Source organism: Colossoma macropomum, unplaced genomic scaffold (assembly GCF_904425465.1).
Source record: "Colossoma macropomum unplaced genomic scaffold, Colossoma_macropomum, whole genome shotgun sequence".
In the NCBI taxonomy this organism is placed as follows: domain Eukaryota; kingdom Metazoa; phylum Chordata; class Actinopteri; order Characiformes; family Serrasalmidae; genus Colossoma; species Colossoma macropomum.
The window spans coordinates 32,366,237-32,386,750 of NW_023494790.1; the positions used below are offsets into that span (position 1 = coordinate 32,366,237).

Consider the following 20,514-nt stretch of genomic DNA (forward strand, 5'->3'; position numbering starts at 1 on the left):
CTGTAGATTTTAAAATTATGCCAAAAAGAAAAAAGAATGGAGGTTTTTACGAGACAGCAACAAAAAAAAACCAAACAGTTCTTTTTACTACTGGCTACTGCTTAGTTCAGAACTCAGTTTTTATTTGGCAAAACTCAGTGATGGGGCTTAAACACTGCTCTGAAATCCCTGACTGTGGATTTAACTTAATAATGGTGAAAAAATGACAGAACTTTTCCAAATACATTTATAAAGAATCTGAATGTAAAACCTTCGCAAACATACTGGAACACCTGTAACTGCTGGTGAACAGACTTTGAAACACTCAGTAGACAACAGATAGCTTATGTATGAACCACATGTATAAACTTACATAGCTTATGATAACACAACGATTTAGCTTACTGTAGGTCATGTATAATTCGCTATATTTGCCAGGTAGAAATGCATCCAGTGATGCACAAGAAAAGCTATACAGTACAATGTTTTAAATGCCCAGTGGTGCTTGTGGTGTTGACCACTAGAGGGCAACAACAGCACAGAGGAAGAAAACAAGAAACTGGAACCACAAACAACTGCTTAACAAATGCCTTAAATCAGACTCTAAAATGTAGAACAGAAAAATGTTCTTTTTCGAAATCAAGATATGCATTTTCCCAGCTTTCACTGTCCCTGTTTCACAGTGAAAGGAGTAATGAGGACATGCTGAGGATTGCTTGTGGACACAGTGGTAAAAACAAAAAAATCACAGTTAAGGTCGTAGCTAGAATGGCTGTCCTGTCCAAACGTAGGGGTTAAAGGCACTTCTCGTAATAGTAGCACCAAAATGTTTGGTGAGGAGAGCAGATTTTCCTCAAAGCTGTCCTTTTTTTTTCTTTTTCGTGATTGGGCTCAAAATTAAAGAAAAACAATCTTCCAATACAGCCTGAGGAGACACAGCTGTTCTCTAGGAAACACAGCCAAAGAGTGATAACCCATGTCCAAAAGTAAAAACAAAACATGTATGTCCACTTTGTTCTTTCGTTTCCCTTTGGTAGTTGGTGGGTTCCACAGGAATAATAACAACCTTAGCTCAAAATGGCAAAACAACCTAAAAAAGGCCAATGGCTGCTTTGTCTGAGACCCTGTGGATACAGATTTATTGCCACTGACGCCAGCAGTACCCACAAATAGTGTGGAAAATACAGCTTATTGATTGTGCATGGAAAGCATCATGTGTGATTAGGCAAGTATCTTTGAAGGTAACTATCACGTCCTCGCAGTAAGGCTGGTTTGTCTTGCTTAGTTTAGTTCCTCAACAATGAGAGGTTCTGATCCCACTGTGACTGAACGTCCTTCTTGCCCTCTTCAGTGACACAACCTGTATTTTCCAAAGAGGTCAAAGTCATCCAACAGGCTCTTTGCTTGTTTATCAAAACTGGCTTGAAGTTCTGTTCAGCACAGAAGTCATATATACGCAATCTGTCTTACCCTCAATGTAGTCGATCAGCCAGGCCATGGTCTCAAATCTCAAAGTGACCTATAGCTTATCTGGTTTGTGTTACTAATGTTACCTACAAAAATTGTTTAGGCATGTAGCGATTTAGGCATGTAGCGCTGACCTACTTGTTAGCCTTGTAGCTCCAGTGCAAGTGAAGGAACAAACTTCAGACAGCAGATGCCTTGGCTGACTGACTACATGTGGGACAAGGGGTAAAACTGTGTTTGATTTCTGGCTGAACTACACATTTGAATGTTGTAGTAGATACTGGAAGACGTGCATCAAATCCACACTGACGGTTTCCCCTCATCCGACTTGCCACTACTGCTGCTCCTTAAGTCCCCTCGGCTTCCTCCTCGCTTGCTTCTTGAGCGGTCCTGCTGTTTGCGATTGCCTTGCAGCTTGCTAGCATGTCTGCACTGGCTCTGCTGCTGCTGACCGTAGGCCAATATGGCCGCCTCTAGCCTCTCCTGTGCATGCTGGATTTCCCTGTGGAGCGCGCTGCTGGTGCTGCTCTGGAGGAAATTCTTCTCGGTGCTGCCGTACTGGCCCCGCAGCTCCTCTTCTTGGGCGATATTGGCGCGGTTCTGCTTGCAGGCCGTCTTAGCGTTGCTGCTTAGCTCAGTGAAAGGTATGGATTCAGGCTTCATTAAGATGTTGTACCCTGGTGGTGCTGAAGGGGGCACTGAATTCCAGGAAAAAGGGTAGCTCCCGTATCCTGCGCTGCCTCCTCCAGCCTCACTGACAGGCATTCCAGGTGGACCGGTAAGCGGCGTTAGCTGGCTCTCGTCCTCATCCTGGCCTGAGACCCTTCGAGAGAAAACAAGGTCAAGCATGGTTCCCACTCCCAGGTGGAGCATCTCCCAAATGTTGAGCAACAGGCACAACACCGTGACTCCATACATGATGAGCAAGAAGATGGTCTTCTCAGTTGGCCGGGAAACAAAGCAGTCTACCTTTTGTGGACAAGGCTTGACCGAACACACATAGCGTGCTGGCATTGCAAAGCCGTAGAGTGCATACTGGCCAACAAGGAAGCCCACTTCCAAGGCAGAACGGGCAAAAAGCTGAAGCACGTACACCCTCATCAAGCCATCTCTTTGAATCCGCTGCCGCCCATCATGCCGTGTCTTACCGATGGTTCCTCCAGCATTTGGTCCTCCACGCCCCTGGGGGGCGCCGTCACTCCGGCTTTCAACCTCAGCAGCTTCGTATATCATGGGATCTTCTTGCTGGTCCTCTTCCACCTCCTCTAAGCCGCGGTGTTGCTGTCGCCTGGGGTACAGCTTGCGATTCTTGCACTGAGACGCAATCCCACTCTCCTTACCCTCCTCTAGCCGTGCAATCTTGTTGACAGCGTAGCCGAGGTACATCAATGAAGGGGTCGCCACCAGTATGATCTGGAAGACCCAGAAGCGGACATGCGATAGTGGCGCAAACGTGTCGTAGCAGACGTTTCTCACAGCCCGGCTGGGCCGTGTTACACACAAATTTACTCTGTTCGTCATAATAGATGGACTCTCCACCCACGGCCGTCAGAACGATGCGGAAGACGATGAGCACAGTTAGCCAGATCTTGCCCAACAAAGGTGGAATGGTTGTGGATCTCCTCCAGCAGTCGTGTTAAGAAGCTCCAGCTCATGGTGTCCCCAGCCCACCGTCTCTGCCAGTCTCACTCTGATCTCTAGAAAACAAACAAGACAGCAGGAGGCCAGTAAGTAAACACAATCACACTATTATCAAAATAATAATTACGCCTTTACGATATGTCTAAAAATCTAGGCACTTTTGATGAGGAGAGCGGATTTTCCCCAATGCTAGACTTGGATCTGTACTCTTTTTTTTGGGTTATTTATGGCACACCAATTGCATGCACACAGTTGTGTTATTTCCAAAGAAAAACGGTCAGTTTTGGGCTGTGGAGCAGTGGAATCACATTCACTGGATTGATGAAGTGCCACTGAATTCTTTTTTCATGAGTTTGCCTAAATCTATTTGTGATCCACACCTATTCAGCAAACATCAGTACCTGACCTCACTAATGTTCTTATGGCAGCACTATTCCATCATCTAGCGCACAGCTTTCCAATCCTGGTACCTGAAGTATCCCTTGCCCTGCACATTCTTGTGTTTTCTTGTTCTAGAACACTCAATTCATCTCAGTAAGGGCTTCGTAATTAACTGATTACTTGGACCAGGATCGGGAACCACTGATCAAGAGCAAGGCTGGCTTTTGTACAGTAAAACTTTTTTTGTTTGAAACATGTATGAAACCAAATGTCACAAAAGTAAAAGCATCCTACAACCTGTTTAACTAAGCTGCTACAAGCCAATCAAAACACTGATTAAGCATCACATGATCACATTGATTTCACTAAATTCATGGACAAGAAAATAAAACAGAAGGTAGCTGAAAAGGAGATCCTCCTGATCGAGGTTATGTAAGATCGGTAGTATTTCATTTTTCTCATTTACCTGAGCCACGACAACAACCAGCTGGTTTAAGTATTGCTAACAGTTGTTTAAAGGGTTGCTTGTGCCACAGTTTATTTTTTGTTGTGTATATAATTGGATGCCAAAAATACAGGGCGATTCCAAAGAATCATCCGATTTCAAAGCGCCATATTTTTACAACCGTGAGGCGTCTAGGAACCAATCACATACCAATTAAAAGAGGGGGTGATAGAGTTTTTGACTGTCACCGGAACATGGCTCCCTTCAGTCTGTGAGGAGATGAGACCCTTGAGCAGAAGGCATTTTGCGTTCTCCACTTCAGTAAGAGTGAATCTGTCATAACTGTGCAACGTGATTTTCGGCAGTGAACCTCCAAACAGCTCAGAGCGTTCATCGTTGGTTCCACAACACTGGATGATCTCCGAAATCACATTGAAAGAGCCGTGAGTGCAGCAACACCCGACAAGCTCAATGGAGTATAGGATGAATCTGACTATGGCGGTGATGTTGTCCGTACAGTTGAAGGAGGTTCATATTGAGCACTTGTAAAATTACATAATCAACTTTATGCTCATTTAAACCATTTACAGTTTACTGTATTGTTCTGTAATGATTTACAAGTGAAATCAATCATTTTGAAATCGGATTAATCTTTTTGAATCACTCTGTACTACATATAAAAAGTACGCAAATACATATATAATACATTTATAAAGTCTGCAAATAACCCATGATGCAATATCAAAGGTATGAGCTGCTAATTTGTCTAAATAGTAATTGAAGGAGTTGCATGCGACAAAATGCAACAAGCCGCATGAACATTTCACTGTGTAAAGCCAGCCTAAAGCCTGCTCAGAAGAGCAGAGAGAGTTGTTGCAGCAAAGGAAGACCAACTGACTATTAACACCTTTGATTCCAGAAAAGCTTGTATCTACATAATATTGGACATATATTGTGTAACATCCAAATGTATTAATTTCAAATGCATTTAAGAGAAACTGCAAAGCCAGAGAAATGCCCATAGTAACAAGATACAAGAGTCTGGAGGCTGTAGTCTCTACTGCTCTCGGGATACGATGGAGACAATGAAAAATCCATGAGACTAATTCAATTTTGGCAAAGATACATAACACAATATAACACGCATTCCTAAGACAAACAAAAATGCTGCAAGGTGATTGACTGACTGGTTTAGACTCATTCTTTATGTTAGTGGTTTGCCTGCTCACACCCACATACATATATACCCACCCACACATACACACACTCAACCCCAAAAGTGGTCAATCCATGGAATGTGAGTGAAGCTGCCAGTCTTGTCAGATAAGGAGAGCATTCCATGACAAATAAGGGCATGTAATGAGAGGGAGGCAAAGACAAGCAAGTGTTTGTACCTGCTCCAAAGATACTCATCATCAACCTTTTACTCTTCCTCTTCAATTCTCATCGCTATTTAAACTCACACAGCACAGTACACAGATGCTTTCAGTTACCTTGTGGGTCCACAGTGCCATACTTATTGCTTCATATCGCTGTTGTCGAAGAAAACCTTGTAACTGCAAAATGGTAACTTTACATGAGCAGGAAAAAACATACTTTACTTTCAATGTAAGTCAATGGAACCAGACTTTTTTCCAAGTTGTTTTGGGCCGTTTCTTTTGGTCCATTCTTCATGAAATTTACACACAATGTAAAGGACAACAGGCACATTTGACAAATTATGTCAAAAACTGGAAAACGACAAAAATGGAGATACGAGGTTTTCTTCCGACAGCAGCGATATGCTTATACATCATAGTAATGTGAAACAATTCCACACCATATCTGATGTAATTAATTATAATTACAGTAGCACTTGAGGGCACAATGTTACACAGTGAATACACAGCTGTATTCAATGTGTAGTTGGAAATGGAAAAGCAATAGAAAACTAAAAATCAAATATCAAACAAAATAGTTGTCTAATATTCAAACAGGAAACAATTACGAAAGTAAATGGACAAATAAAGTTATCGTACCTCCGAATACACTTCCAATAACAGTATACACCATGACATGCTTCATAATGGAGGTACAATACATGGACAAGAGTATGTGGACCTTCTAATTCAATCAGCGTGCCACTGTCATGGAACTCCATTAGGGATGTGAATGATTAACCTAATTAACTGTAAGCCAACAAAAAAACATTGGCTCAACCAATGCTATCATTAAATTTTATTTCCAATCAATAGGCAGGTTTATCATCCTAGAAGATAAATGTTTTTAAATTGTATATTGGAAGGTGCAATAGACCTCTAGACTACCTCTTGTAGCAACATCAGGATTGTTCGTTGAGAGCTTCGTGGATTGGGTTTCCATGGTGACACGGCAGCCAAGCAACTGCACACAAGCCTAAGGCTGGCTTTACACAGTGAAACACAACGCAACTAGTTGCATGTTGTGAGTTGCCTGCAGCGTAATTCCATGCAACTTGACAGTAACACCAAGCAATTCAAACACAATGTTAGACGCAACACGTTCAATTACTCCACTGGCCAAATTAGCAGCTTGTATTTTTGATACACTGTCGTTCTTGATATAAAGTCTGCATGGTGTAATTTACATATTACGTAATTTACATATTATCATCAACATATATTTTTTCAGCTGTCATCGCCATTCTTTTTTTTCTATATTTATTTTTTTATCTGTTGTGTGTGTCATAAGCCTTTTCAGTCACCAATCAAAAACCTGGTTTATTTTCTAGTCGATTTGTTTTGGTGAAATAGTTCGAAAGAATGTTGTTTGAAATGATTCTGAATGTCTGGTCCACAAAACTTGCCCCATCAGGTTAAGATGCATACAGTGGTTATGGTGGAGCTTCAAATGAGTCACAGGACAAAGACACTGAAGCTGTGGAAACGGGTTCTCTTGTGTGATAAATCACACTTAACTATCGGGCAGTCTGACGGACGAATCTGGGCTTGCCAGGATTTGCCAGAAGAATGCCACCAGCCTGAATGCATAGTGCATAGTGGGTTCCTTAGTTCCAGGGAAGAGACAGTCTGCGACCTATTAAAGCCTAGGTTTTGAAATGAGATGTTCAGCAAGCACAAATGGACATGGATGTTCTTCACATATGAAAGCTTGAAGCAATCCAAAACCATAAAATGAGTTTTATTTATCTTTAAAAATCAATTGGCCAATACATGCAACTTAACTTAACTGGCTGGGCTAAACACTCGTAAAACTGCCATTTAATTCCCCCATAACAAAGAGTGACTGAAAAGGGGGAAATTTCAGAAATTAGAAGGGGATACATTTAGGTTTTTCTTTGGCTAGATCCTTTATTATGACCTTTATTGCAAGCTTTTATGCTACGGTGGAATCTGCAAGAAAAGCAGGCGCTCAGACACTTGCAGCTTGCCAGAGCAACAAGAGTTTTATGGGCTGAAAAATATAGATGTGAAAGAAAAAAAAAGAAAAACACATAACTCTGCATTTTCATAAAAGCAGCAGGTCATGGAATTCCATATTTTACTATTTGATGTTTGTTGAAGACGCAGCCAAAACTTAATGTGAAACATACATATCAGAGAGTGAACACACAGACATGCACACATACATAACTGTGTGGACCACCAAGAAATGCAACTTTGCCCCTAACACTGCCACTATGTGAAAGAAGCTATTTATCATTTTGAACAAATGACGCAGATGATAATTTCAATTTTAATCTAATGCTGGCTTTACACAGTGACATTTTCATGCAACTTTAGTTGCTTGAAACCTACATGAAACTAAATTGCACTCGATTTGCATGATGTAAAGTGTGCTGCAACTCATTTGAAACTCAGCTGGAAGAGTTGCAAGCATCTCAACTTTATGAAAGAAGTTTCACGAAACAGCTAATCAAAACAGCAGTAACATATCATGTGATCACGTTGAACAACATACTTAAAAATTACTGATTTCACCAGATCAGCGGACAAGAAAATACAACAGAAGACTGACTACTGGGTGGTTGAAAATGAGGAGAAAAAAACTGTAATATCAGCTGGAATATATATTATAAAATATATTAAAATGACAAAAATGCAAATATGTATTTACACTTCAAGGATGACCATATAGTGAGAAAAATGCAGTGAATCAAAAACTATAAGCTGCAAATTTGGCCGGTGGAGTAACTGAAAGTGTGCAATTATGATTCTTGTAACTGTCAAAATAAAATGAGCTTGCAAGCAACATGCATCTAGCCACACTGTTTAAAGCCAGCATAACTGTCTCATGAAAAATGCATTAAAATCATTCTCTCACAGCGTTCTGATTTCAAGTCTTATCAAGTATATCAAGTTATGATTATTACTATCTGAATTAATTTAGCTTCTTGGACGTGGTGTTCATACCTTGAAGTGCCTCGTCTTACATGTTGTTGAATTACTTCACTTCTCTAATTCTAATAGTTCTAATAGTTCTTTTGTTCCATATGTTGGTGTTTGTAAGCAGTAGATGATGGTACTTTACTATTTGAGATGATAGTTCATTTGTTGTTGCACAGTTTAGTTAGCCACCATGTAGTCCTTCATCAGTGGTCAGTTTCTGGCTGTAAGGTGTCTCTGCACCTCAAAAACACATCTCTACCATGTTAGTGACACTGCAGGGCTGAGAATGATCCACTACCCAAATAATACCTGCTCTGTGGTGGTCCTATGGGGGTCCTGACCATTGAATAACAGGGTAAAAGGGGGGTAACAAAGTATGCAGAGAAACAGATGGACTACAGTCTGTAACTGTAGAACTACAAAGTGAACCTATATGGTAAGTGAAGCTGATGTTGCAGCAACGTTTTTTTTTTTTTTCATTTTTGTGATAAACAAAAAAGATAATTTAATGATACATTTTTCAAATTGTAATTTTAAAATTGTAATTTCACATGTAATGTAATTTAAACATGTAATTTAAAATTTTAAAATTAAACTATAATTAAAATTCTACCAAATATAAAAATGATCTTTCAGCCCTAATACCGGTACATGAAATATTGGCCAGTACTACTTCATCTGTAAGGAAGGAAGTTTATCTGCATCCCAACTCTAACATGCACTCTAACAAGCACACACACACACACACACACACACACACACACACACACACACACACACACACTAAAAGTGGACTTTTCCAAGAATCACAGTTAGTGTTCAAGCTCTATTCATCTCAGGTGAGTCTGGAAAGAATGTGACAGATTGATTTGCATGTGTGAGTGTGTGTGTATGTACCTGTCTTGCTACCTCTTTGAGGACCAAATGTCCTCACAATGATGGGCCAACATGAGGTTCTGCACTTTAAAATGTGCTGTTTCTCACTACAAATTCTTTTTTTTTTTTGGAAAAACTAAAAGAGAAGAAAGACAGCCTTTCAGTTACAGAGGTTAGGTTTAGGTTTTGGTGTATGTGTAGATTACAGTAATGCAGGAGTCTACGCAAGTCCTCACATGGATAATGAGAACAAATTTTGTGTGTGTGTAAGTTTGTCTTATGTTATTTTTGAGGACTTCCACTGATTTCTGTATTACTGTAGCCAAGTAAACCTAAAAACCAAAAACTAACCCTAACCTCAATAACTCAAAGTCAATCTTTCTGCTCTTTTAGCTTTTCCAAAAAGTTGAATTTGTGGTGAAACAGCACGTTTTAGTGAGGACCAGCAAAATGTCCTCACTTGTGCAAAACTGTCATGTTGTCTTATTACTGTGAGGACACAGGGATAGCATAAATGTGTGTGTGTGTGTGTGTTTCAGACAGAACATGTATAGAGAGTGTACGACCCGTGCTGCTCTGTGATTTGGCTTTTTCAGTGGAAAATGAAAATCGGCTGAAAGATATTTCTCTCCTATCAGCAGAAAGACTGGACGATTGTACAGGAGTAAAGATGGATGGGCAATAGACAAGATGATTTGGCAAAACTGCTGGTGAAAGTGAGATATACAGCCGCAGTTGGAGTTTAGTGAGAATGACAGATGAAAACGTTTCTTTTCACCAACGCCTTCGTTTGGCATGGCAGAGAACGTCTGAATCCACGACTTGTATGATCTTCTGCAGAAAGTTGGCACAGTTTACAACACAAATCATGATAAAATTTTACTGTTTGAAAATGAGTCAAAACAGTCAAAATGTGTAAACGGTGAGTGTTTAACTGAGCTCTGTTTTGGTTTAACTGAGCTACAGTTCTGTGCAAAAGTAAGTGACCACCCTTCATTTGTTTAGAAATGGCTATCTAGTACAAGTTATTCATTTTTTGGGTGGTATTTCTGAGATCTGATATAAGATAGTCCACTTGCATAAGGAAGGAGAAAGTCAAAGAAAATTAGGTGAAAAAACAGGAGTTTCCAAAACTGGAGCTTAAAGAATTATAAAACGATACAGAAAAAAAGGGACTCCTAACAACCACCTAGGGTAGTTTCTACTGGGACCTCTATCTGTCCCAAACCCTAACCCCACAAATTACATTTTTCTTCTAATGTGCTTTTTTTTATAAAAAAAAAGATATTTTTGACTGCTTTTGAGTGAAGCTGAAAGATCTAGATTTATCATCAGTTTATTAAAAAAAAAGTTATTCCAAAAATTCTGTCTCATGTTTTCATGTCCATCCCAGAACACACAGAGATTCAGTCCATAGGTGGAGACTTATTTTAGCCACACCCCTGTATTTTAGAGCAGGAAGTGAGACTGCAGCCCTGTCCCTCATGGCCACATGGTGAGCAGTTAGATCACATTGTTTTGAAGTTAATATGTCCCAGTGTGAAAATCAGTGTGGAACCTTAAGAACTGTCACAACTGATTGACATACTTTCTGCAATTAAGTAAACTTTGTGTTTTATTGAAAAAAAAAACTATGATTTTATGTGTGTAAAACTGTTCAAGGCTGTGTTTGCTAGTCATTTACTGACTTGCATTTTAAGTTCTGCTCAAAATTTGCTAAAATTTTGTGAAGTTTTGGTGTTATGAATGTTCTGATAGTGACAAAATTGAATGTTCAATCATTTATTGTAATAAAATAAACATAACTAACATATAGAGTCATTCAAATAAAAATAAGATTTTATCTAAAGTCCAGGTACGAAAATGTCGGAATGTCCAAAAGGTCCAAAATGTCTTTTGAAGTCTTGATTTTGGACCAGTTTGGTAGGATTTATGGATTTATTTTGCAATAAATGAGACAAAAGCAACCTTCCGCACAATGAGCGCTGGAATAGGGTCCAGCACCCCCCGCTACCCAGGAAGATAAGCGGCTTAGATAATGTGTGTGTGTGTGTGTGACAAAAGCACTGAGAAACCATGTTACTACCAGTGAAAAGTAGGTTATACAGCAGAAACAGCTGCTTTTTGCTATAACATTAAAGGGTTAACAGTTGTTCCCAGCTCTGACTAGGCCTGTATTTCTCTTCCCTCACTTTATCCACTTTTCTCTGGCTTTTGACCAATTCGTCCATCAACTATCCATCTCAGCCTCCCTCTTCTTCTTCCAGAGTGAGCTGTACAACAGTTTGTCAATCTACTGCCAGCTTGTCTAAGTAATGACCTCAATTAAGATAATTAAACTCTGATTGAGGTAATAAAGCACACACAGGGTCTGATGTAGGTTATGAGTCCAGACACAGCACAAGATGTACCTTATCTGACCGCAATATGCGCTCGAAACATACAGCAACATACCACAGCGCACTGCCTGTTTGTGGAGCCATCAACAAGCTCGGGACAAAAGAGAAAATGAAAGACCACCTGGCATCTATTTTACCCTAATGAACAGCATAACGTCATAATATGTTTATTTTCAGGGACCCCCAAAATTTGTACATAAAACTCTTTTAATTAAAAAACGTATTTTTTTAATGATATGGGCCCTTTAATACTGCCAAAAACAAAAGAGTGGAGCAGCACAAACACAAACATACACTTAGCCTTAATGAAGACGTAAGAGTGGTGTGGTCCTGAGCGCGCTGGCACACTGAGCTGACTGCTGGCAGCCAGAAGAGCTGAACATGTGTTTCTGTGAGCAGTCATAATAAAACACACACAGACTCATAAACAGGGCCAGATACAGTTTACAAAGGAATCTCTCTGAAATATGCAGATAAAATCCCCCCCCACACACACGATCACATCAAACGCCCGAGTCCACGAGGAAATTCGATTAGTAAAAATTTACTTTGATTTTTTTTTCTTTTAAAATGTTCTCAGAGCCGTCATGCTCTACTGAGTCTACACAGAATCCACACAGCGCTGATAATTTAACAGGTAATTCCGACGGCACAGTCTGGCTACGAGGTGTTCTAGCCTGGATGTTATTTCTTATCTCTGTTCTCATTTCCAAAGTGGAAGGCGTCCTGCACAAAGTCACAGTTTGCCCGTTTCGTGAGAAGAAATGGAGATCTTTTTGATAGGTGTTCTGTTTTTTTTTTTTTCGCCGTGTGAACACAGTGAAACTCCACCTACATCACATTGCGTCTGGTGTGTATAGTTTTGATGCGAAAAATCGTTTCTGTATTTCACATTTTCGTGTCATTTATTCGCATCTTGTTCGGTGTGTTGCAGTGTGTCAAATGTTCTGTGGTGACTATAAAGGCCTCAGTATACTTCCTGCGGAGACCACGTTCGCCTGTCTTCAGCAGACAATATGATGTAATTGTGGAGAAAACGAACCACTGCAGACGTCGCGCAGAGGCTTCGCTTGCTGTGTCGCGCACATGGCAGCAGGGCGAGCTCCACGGACGACGACACTAAGTGACAAAGCCTGTGATTGGTCAGTAAAAAGAGGCGTGCCATGAAAACAAAGATGGACAACTTTGAGGAGCTTCAGCTTTGGCAGACACACTAATATTTCACTGTAAACGGGCATTTGTTAAGTAAACAATGAATACTTCCTAAATGTAAGATGTTAAGTCTGTTATTCGGTAGTAATAACTAGTACTGAGCACCAACATACAGGTTATCTTATGTTTAGGTTCACAAGAGGACGAGGCTGAAGTTGGCTTTCTATTCATCAGCTTCTTGTTTGAATTTTCCCGCTCCACCTTAAATGGTGTCAGTATTCTGAACTCAAACGTCGTCATAGTTAGAACTGTGAAAGAATCGTTTTCCAGCAGTCATGAAACATATCATTAAATGTCATAGCGTCACGTGTAGCATCCGCGACAGGCAAACGAAACCACAGAAAGCATGCAAGCTTGTAAGCTAACGAAGGCACTTTAGGCTTCACACAACCCTCGAGAATTTCGTTTCGCTTTGAGTGACCCGGTACCTAAATTAAATGATTGAACGTTTAATTTTCTCACTAAGAAAACAATCATAACACTACAGAAACTTTACCAAATGTTTCAGTAGTGACTGTTTCGATAGTGACAATTTTAGCAGAACTCAAAAACACTAACATGACTAGTTTTGAACAGTTGTACACAAGTAAAATCACAATTTTTACCTAATTGCAGAAAATACGTTTCGGTAATGACAATTCTTAACGTTACACACTGAATATTCAGACTTTGGGACACATTTTAACTTTAAAACAATGGGATCTAACTGCTCACCATGTGGCCATGAGGGACAGGAATGCAGTCTCACTTCCTGCTCTAAAATACAGGGGTGTGGCTAAAATAAGGCTCCACCTATGGACTAAAACTCAGAAAACGTGGGACAGTGTTTACTGAACAAAGTTTTTCATTAAAAAAATTAACTCTTTAAAGGATCTTTAAAAAACATTGGAAAAAAAAGTTGAAATTTAGGGATGGAAAGTACCCTATAAAGGATGACATTGTATATATTTAAATTATTACTGTATCTATTAACGTCTTGGGTTTAAACAGATGATAAAATAATCCGTGTAAATTACTGAGGTCTGAATACTTCATTTCTTGTACATTTTTTTTAAAAAAACAATGTTTTTTTAAATATTTTTTATTGTAGGATTGCAGTTTGAACTAATTCAGTAGAATGGTCTCCATATATGTAAATGATCTCTGTTCTGATTGGCTGGTCTGTATTGTACCTTGTTCAAAAAGCAATGTGGGCTGCAACTCTCTCACAACTTTAACATAAATAGGTGGGGCTAAACTGATGTAGGCTGAACAGGTATATGTATGTAAATTTGCTAGTTTTTGTGACATCACATACACAGTGAATATATATCCATACATAGCCTGGGGAGTGAATACTATGCTTGTGAAACTTTTAAAATGTTTTCAGACTATGTCAAACTTTTTAATAAAAAAAAAACAAAACAAAGAAAATTGGGTTTTGGGTGACGTGCCCTTTTAAGAAAATGCCACGGCAGGCCAATAAATGTGCCATGGTTAACAACAAATAATGCGGAATAATAAATAATACAGATTTCAGCCTACAAATATAATAATTAGTATATTTTAGAACAACTTTATTAAAACCTAAATGATAGTTAAACATGATTAATAATTAAACATCCTTTATGGATGGAAATACATGGGATTTGCATATAAATACTTTGGAAAAGTTCTGTTTTTAATGCAGTTGTACACTCTTAAAAAAGAGCTAGGTTCTTCAAGGGTTCTTTAGTAAAGACAGTGGTTCTATTTAGAACCTTTTTAAGAAGGGTTCTATATAGCACCAAAAAAGGTTCTTCTATTGTTACAAGTTTAACATCGTAACAATAGAAGAACTCTTTTTAGTGCTATATAGAACCCTTTTTAAAAAGGTTCCATGTAGAACCATCTACATCACATTCTCCATCAAACCCTTTCATGATGCAAAGAACCCGTTAATCATGCAAAGGGTTCTTTGAGTGTTCATGGTTTTATATAGAACCATTTTCTTTACTAAAGAACCTTCCTTCGCAGAACTATAATCAACACATTCTCCATCAATCTGAAGAAGAATTTCACCTTGCAAAGAACCATTTAAACATTCAAATGGTTCTTTTGAGTGTTCATGGAACACAGAACCATTCCCTTTACTAAAGAACCCTTGAAGAACCATCTTTTTTAGAGTGTAATATATGTTGTGTGTTTGTTTGGAGTGAGCTCCAGGCGCGAGGGGCGGTGATAATTACAGGCCGCTGGCAAAGCATGCACTAATAAATGCTCTAATAAAGGTCTGTAAACACATTAAAGGAGCTCTAATGTGTTCTGATGCAGTTCTTCAGCCCACTCACTACTGCAGAAGCTCGTTTCTGGGGCCGCATATGCTGCTTTAGCAGACACTAAAACACCACCTTTCAACAGCATTCTTCTCCATTTCTCCGCTTTTCTGTTTTTCTATGAATTTAAAGGTATAGACACAGACTCGGATCCTCAAAGAGCTTTTAAAGGGCATATTCTACATTTTTACACTTTATTTCTTTTCCCAGAGATTAACTTATGACATCTGTGTGTTTTTCTGTACAGAGCCCGGTCATAATTCATCTTTACATGACCATTTTTCAACCTCTCTTTATCCTTTAAGAATTCAACAGGCTGTTTTAAAAAGCAGTACTGGCTAAAAAACTCCTTATAACACGTGTTATACATAAGTGAACGGGGAGGGCTAAACTGCTGTAGACAGAATAGGTGGGTATATGTAAATGTTCTGGTTTTTGTGACATCACAAAAACAACAAATTCAAAACAGGCAGCTTAGTTTCCACTTACTATATAGGTGCACTTTGTAGTTCTACAGTTACAGACTGTAGTCCATCTGTTTCTCTGCATACTTTGTTAGCCCCCTTTTACCCTGTTCTTCAGTGGTCAGGACCCTCATGGACCCTCACAGAGCAGGTACTATTTGGGTGGTGGATCATTCTCAGCACTGCAGTGACACTGACGTGGTGGTGTGTTAGTGTGTGTTGTGCTGGTGTGAGTGGATCAGACACAGCAGTGCTGCTGGAGTTTTTAAACACTGTGTCCACTCACTGTCCACTCTATTAGACACTCCTACCTTGTCAGTCCACCTTGTAGATGTAAAGTCAGAGACTATAGCTCATCTGCTGCTGCACAGTTTGTGTTGGTCGTCCTCCAGTCCTTCATCAGTGGTCACAGGACGCTGGATATACACTAAGGTATTGAAAAACTCCAGCAGCACTGTCGTGTCTGATCCACTCAGACCAGCACAACACACACTAACACACCACCACCATGTCAGTGTTGCTGCAGTGCTGAGAATGATCCACCATTCAAATAGTACCTGCTCTGTGAGGGTCCATGGGGGTCCTGACCACTGAAGAACAGGGTAAAAGGGGGCTAACAAAGTATGCAGAGAAACAGACAGACTACAGTCTGTAACTGTAGAACTACAAAGTTCACCTATATAGTAAGTGGAGCTGATAAAATGGACAAAGAGCGTAGAAACAAGGAGGTGGTCATAATGTTATGCCTGATTGGTGTATATGTTCACATACTACATAAAATTCTCAAATATCTCTAAAGAAATGTGAGAAAAAAATGGTTTTCCACTATATGGGCCCTTTAAAGTACCAGTTTAAATGATTTATTAATCTTCGAAATCTTTTAAAACAGCATTATCATCTTAACGACTGCTTGCTGAAGCAAAAAAAGGCAAAGAAAAATGAGAATTTATCTTCCTTCAATGATCACTAAATTAAAAAGAAAACACACAGTGAGTCGGCTTGGTCTTAAATATAGAGCTGCTCGTTTGTGCTAGAGTAATTAGCCGAAGCGAGTGGGTGATTCAGGGTGAAGAGAGGCCTCAGGCTGGCGCGTGCAGCGGTTTTCATCAAAACACTTCTATTAGAAACAGCAGAGAGTGTGACTGCATCACTCTGCCGACACACCTGGTTTAAGAGGTGAGGAAGTGGAGAAGTGGACCCTCGGGGTCCTCAGACAGCAGGAGAAACTTAGCGTGAGCTGTCTGTGCAGGAGTACATCTCAGTTCCTTCACTGTGGAAAAAAAGGGCTCATATCCTACGTTTTTACACTTCTGAGGTTTGTGTGGATTTATGTACCGAAAACAGGCTTGAATTATTTTATATGACCATTTTCCAACCTCTCTTTATCGCCCAGAGTTAAACAGGCTGTTTTTGGCACTGTGCCTTTAAGAGTGATGTATGTAAATTAGCTCTGTTCTGTTTGGCTGGCCTGTAACTATGCCTGCAATATCTATGAAAAACTTTACAATATGCACATTTGTAAATCTCAAAACTGGCCCAGATTCCCAAGAGTTTGGTGGGAAGAGTGAACTGTTACTCATTTCTCAAACCAAAGACAAAAGAGATGTTTAAAATCTCTTTTGTGGATCTCATGTGTGGAAAAGCACATTACGAACCTAGCCCATATGAAAAAAAATATTCAGAATGTATTTATCAAATATATTTTTGCAATGTATGAAATTGGCCAAAAATTCTATAAATCTATTTTTAAAATGCATTTATTTGTATATAATACTTTTTTCTATTGTATGTCGTTCTGATAAAAGTTACAGATGTAGGCAAACTGTACTGACTTTGGTGTTTTGCATTGTACCTATGTGGTAAAACAGCACTGACACAAAATGGAATTTAAATAAACATGATATCAAATCACCAAACTGCCTTTTCACAGTGTACCAATTTCTACAACTCCTGCTTCTGCCATATTAAAGGTTCAGTGGCTAATATTTAAAATTAACACAGTGAAATACAAATTTATTTTAAAATCTGTTCCAAACAGTGAATTTTCATACATTTTCAAATGTATTCCATAAATACATTTACATACATTTCTACATGGTACATTTCTAGATGTAATATTTTCCCATACATTTAAAAGTAAATGTATTTTAAAATATATTTGATTAATATAGCAATATATACATTTTATTGTTTGGAATGTATTTCAGCATTGATGTATTTGACATCTATTTTGAGAAAATACAAAAACGTGTGTCCATATATATTTTTTTTCCACATGAGAGAAAAGAGCATTTTAAGAAGAATTATTATTAAACCAATCAGCGCCGCTATGGTTAGAGAGTCAGCAGCCTGTCAACACTAAAGAAGCCAGCCAACATAGGACCCCCCAAATACCAGGGTGTATTTCGCACACTGACCAAAACCATGTAGAAATGTAGACATGCCACCAAAACCATGTAGTAAAACAACCTCACTCACGAGTCCCAAACGTTTGATAGCGAAACTCATTGTTAGCGAAATGCTCAAACTCCTTCCACACTCACTCTTATTACTGGACCCTCTGTAAACCAGCTTTACATCCCAGAGTGCCTGTGATTCTAACTGAAGCACTACTGGAGCTGGAATATTCCTGTAATGTAATTTGTAAGGGATGTGACTGTCCGGTTTGTAGGGGACAAATGACCCCAAATAATCACAGATAGCCCTGATTGTCTGGTCACTGTTACACGACAAGTGTAACACTCACTAACAATAACAACACTCCCCACTGCTGTGCCTGAAAACAGTATCCATCCTGTAGCTTAGAGAGGCCTGCAGTGACTGAGCCCCCTATCATCTTTACTGAATCCCTACTATTGCCACTTCAGCAGTTTTGCATAATAAAATTAAGACATGCTGCCACAACTTATACATCCTATTTTGTTTTTTGCATTTCTGCATAATTTGCACTCCAGCTACCCTTTGCACTGTGTTCAGATTTCTTGGTGAATAGACCAACAGAAATGATCCGAAATTACTCTGAAAAAATCTTGTTCCATTAGCTTACACTACACGTTACGAATATTTTTTTCTTCTCCTGCGCAGTTAACATTTTGGAGGTATAAGGTTTGATTCTGACAGCAGCCTCTACCACTGGTCTGCATTAAAGCACCAACTTGGGTGAGACAAAATTAAACTGTCTCATGGAAATTCTGCTTAACCAGCTGTTCCAGCTGCTTCTGGTTTAGCAGAAACAGTGCGTTCAAACCTGAGCAGCGACTGCACGCGCGTTTGAGAAATATGAATTCATGGTTCATTCACAAAATTATAAAATAGTTATTTCACATAAATAGTTAAAAATGTGTGTATACGACTGTGCACATATCAAAATTGCCTACAGGCAATTTTACTGGTAGAGATGGCCAATTTAGTGGGTTATTCACTAAACATATTCATGTAAATGAGCACAGGAGCAAGTCAATTAACATATGACCAGTCCACTCTAACCCTGTTTTTGTATGGGAGAATTTATTTTACGTAATTCCTTTGAAAGCAGCCACAGCTCTGTGTGTGTGGAAGCAGGGTAGAAGACAAAAAGTGACAGAAAAATAGCAAAGAATTAGAGGAGTTCACACTGTATGAGTTTACTGTAGGCTGAGGCACTTAATTACAATAGCTTTCAATGGGAGAGACATTTGCTCACAGTTTAAGTGAGTGTACATCATAAAGAGGATTTTGGCCCTTTTTGATTGCTTTCTGAACCAGGCACAATACACAGTGTTGATTTTGAGACTTTCAGCAGGTCAAAGAGTTTAATTTGGGGCTCCCAGACCCCCTAGGAGCCCCTGTTTATCACACCTTGGTTTTACTGGCATGTCGCTACATGGTTTTGGGGTTTTGGTGGCATGACAGCTGTGCTCACTTTTACATGCCCATGTTTTGACTAAATACTGGCACTGCAGATATTCAGATATTCCGGGTTCTCATCATCCACACTGCAGACACCCGTCTGAAAGCATCTAAAAACATTCCTCATTGAGTGTGTTTACATGCACTTAATAATCCGATAACTGCAGAAAATCAGATTTTGTCAGGAATCCGATCAACGCGTTTACATGCACTTGAGTAATCAGATAATGTGAAAATTCCGTGTCTACATGAGTCAGACAGTAATCAGATTTCTACTTTGCAAACCAGCCAATAAATTCACAGAAGAAGACGTGACGTAAACGTAAGGTAAAACTCAAACTTCATACCGCAGCTTTCACTCACAGATTGTCGATAAAGGCTGTTTTCATCATCTCTATGACGGTGACGTAAATACAGAACAAAAAAAGAGACAAAGGATCAGAACTGGCCGATACCGAATACATTCCAGTATGTCTGGATTGGTTCTGATCCTACTAAAGTGGATCAGATTGAAACATCCCTACTGACTAACGCTTTCTGATATGCAATACACATTTACTGATGAACACCAATTCACTATGCTGTGTTTTTTTCCTGAGTAAATTTGAATGAGGCCTGTCTGTGTGTTTTAATAGGCGCTCTCATTAGCAAACTACCACAGACACACATACACAAACTCCCACATATACACAAGCACGCACCATCTGCCAGGGTTGTGTAACCAGCCTCTCCTGCGCTCGGGCTGCAGACGGGTTACTATGGGGAACCCCAAAGGGGTGAGAGAGATGGCAACATGGAACGCTGTCTCACAACAACTACAAGAACGAACCCACCACTGCAGCGTTCCAGGTTTAAAGCACTTCTAAAATCTTATTGTATTCTGGGGAGAGAAAAATGTTCAAATATTAGTGCAGGGCTAAAGAACAACTGCCTTTTATTTTATTCTTTCTATATTTTAGCAACCCCATCATGACAATCCTCATACAAACCACGGAGGTGCATTCCCACTATTTTTGATATTTGAGTATCCGCAAGAGTTAATGAGCGAATTTAAACACACTGTTTCTGCTAAATGGGAAGCGCCTGGCACGGCTGGTAAAG

At 39.4% G+C, this 20,514-nt stretch overlaps 1 protein-coding gene across 1 annotated transcript in view; it reads right to left on the reverse strand.

Moving 5' to 3' along the window:
* Nucleotides 1-854: 854 nt before the first annotated feature.
* The window catches only part of LOC118809632 (gap junction gamma-1 protein-like), a 35,487-nt gene continuing 15,827 nt past the window's right edge, over nucleotides 855-20,514 (reverse strand). The window contains 3 exon segments of the mRNA XM_036573104.1: nucleotides 855-2,916; nucleotides 2,918-3,040; nucleotides 3,042-3,143. Of these exon segments, the coding sequence (XP_036428997.1) occupies nucleotides 1,741-2,916; nucleotides 2,918-3,040; nucleotides 3,042-3,101 (1,359 nt within the window). The 5' untranslated portion in view covers nucleotides 3,102-3,143 and the 3' untranslated portion in view covers nucleotides 855-1,740.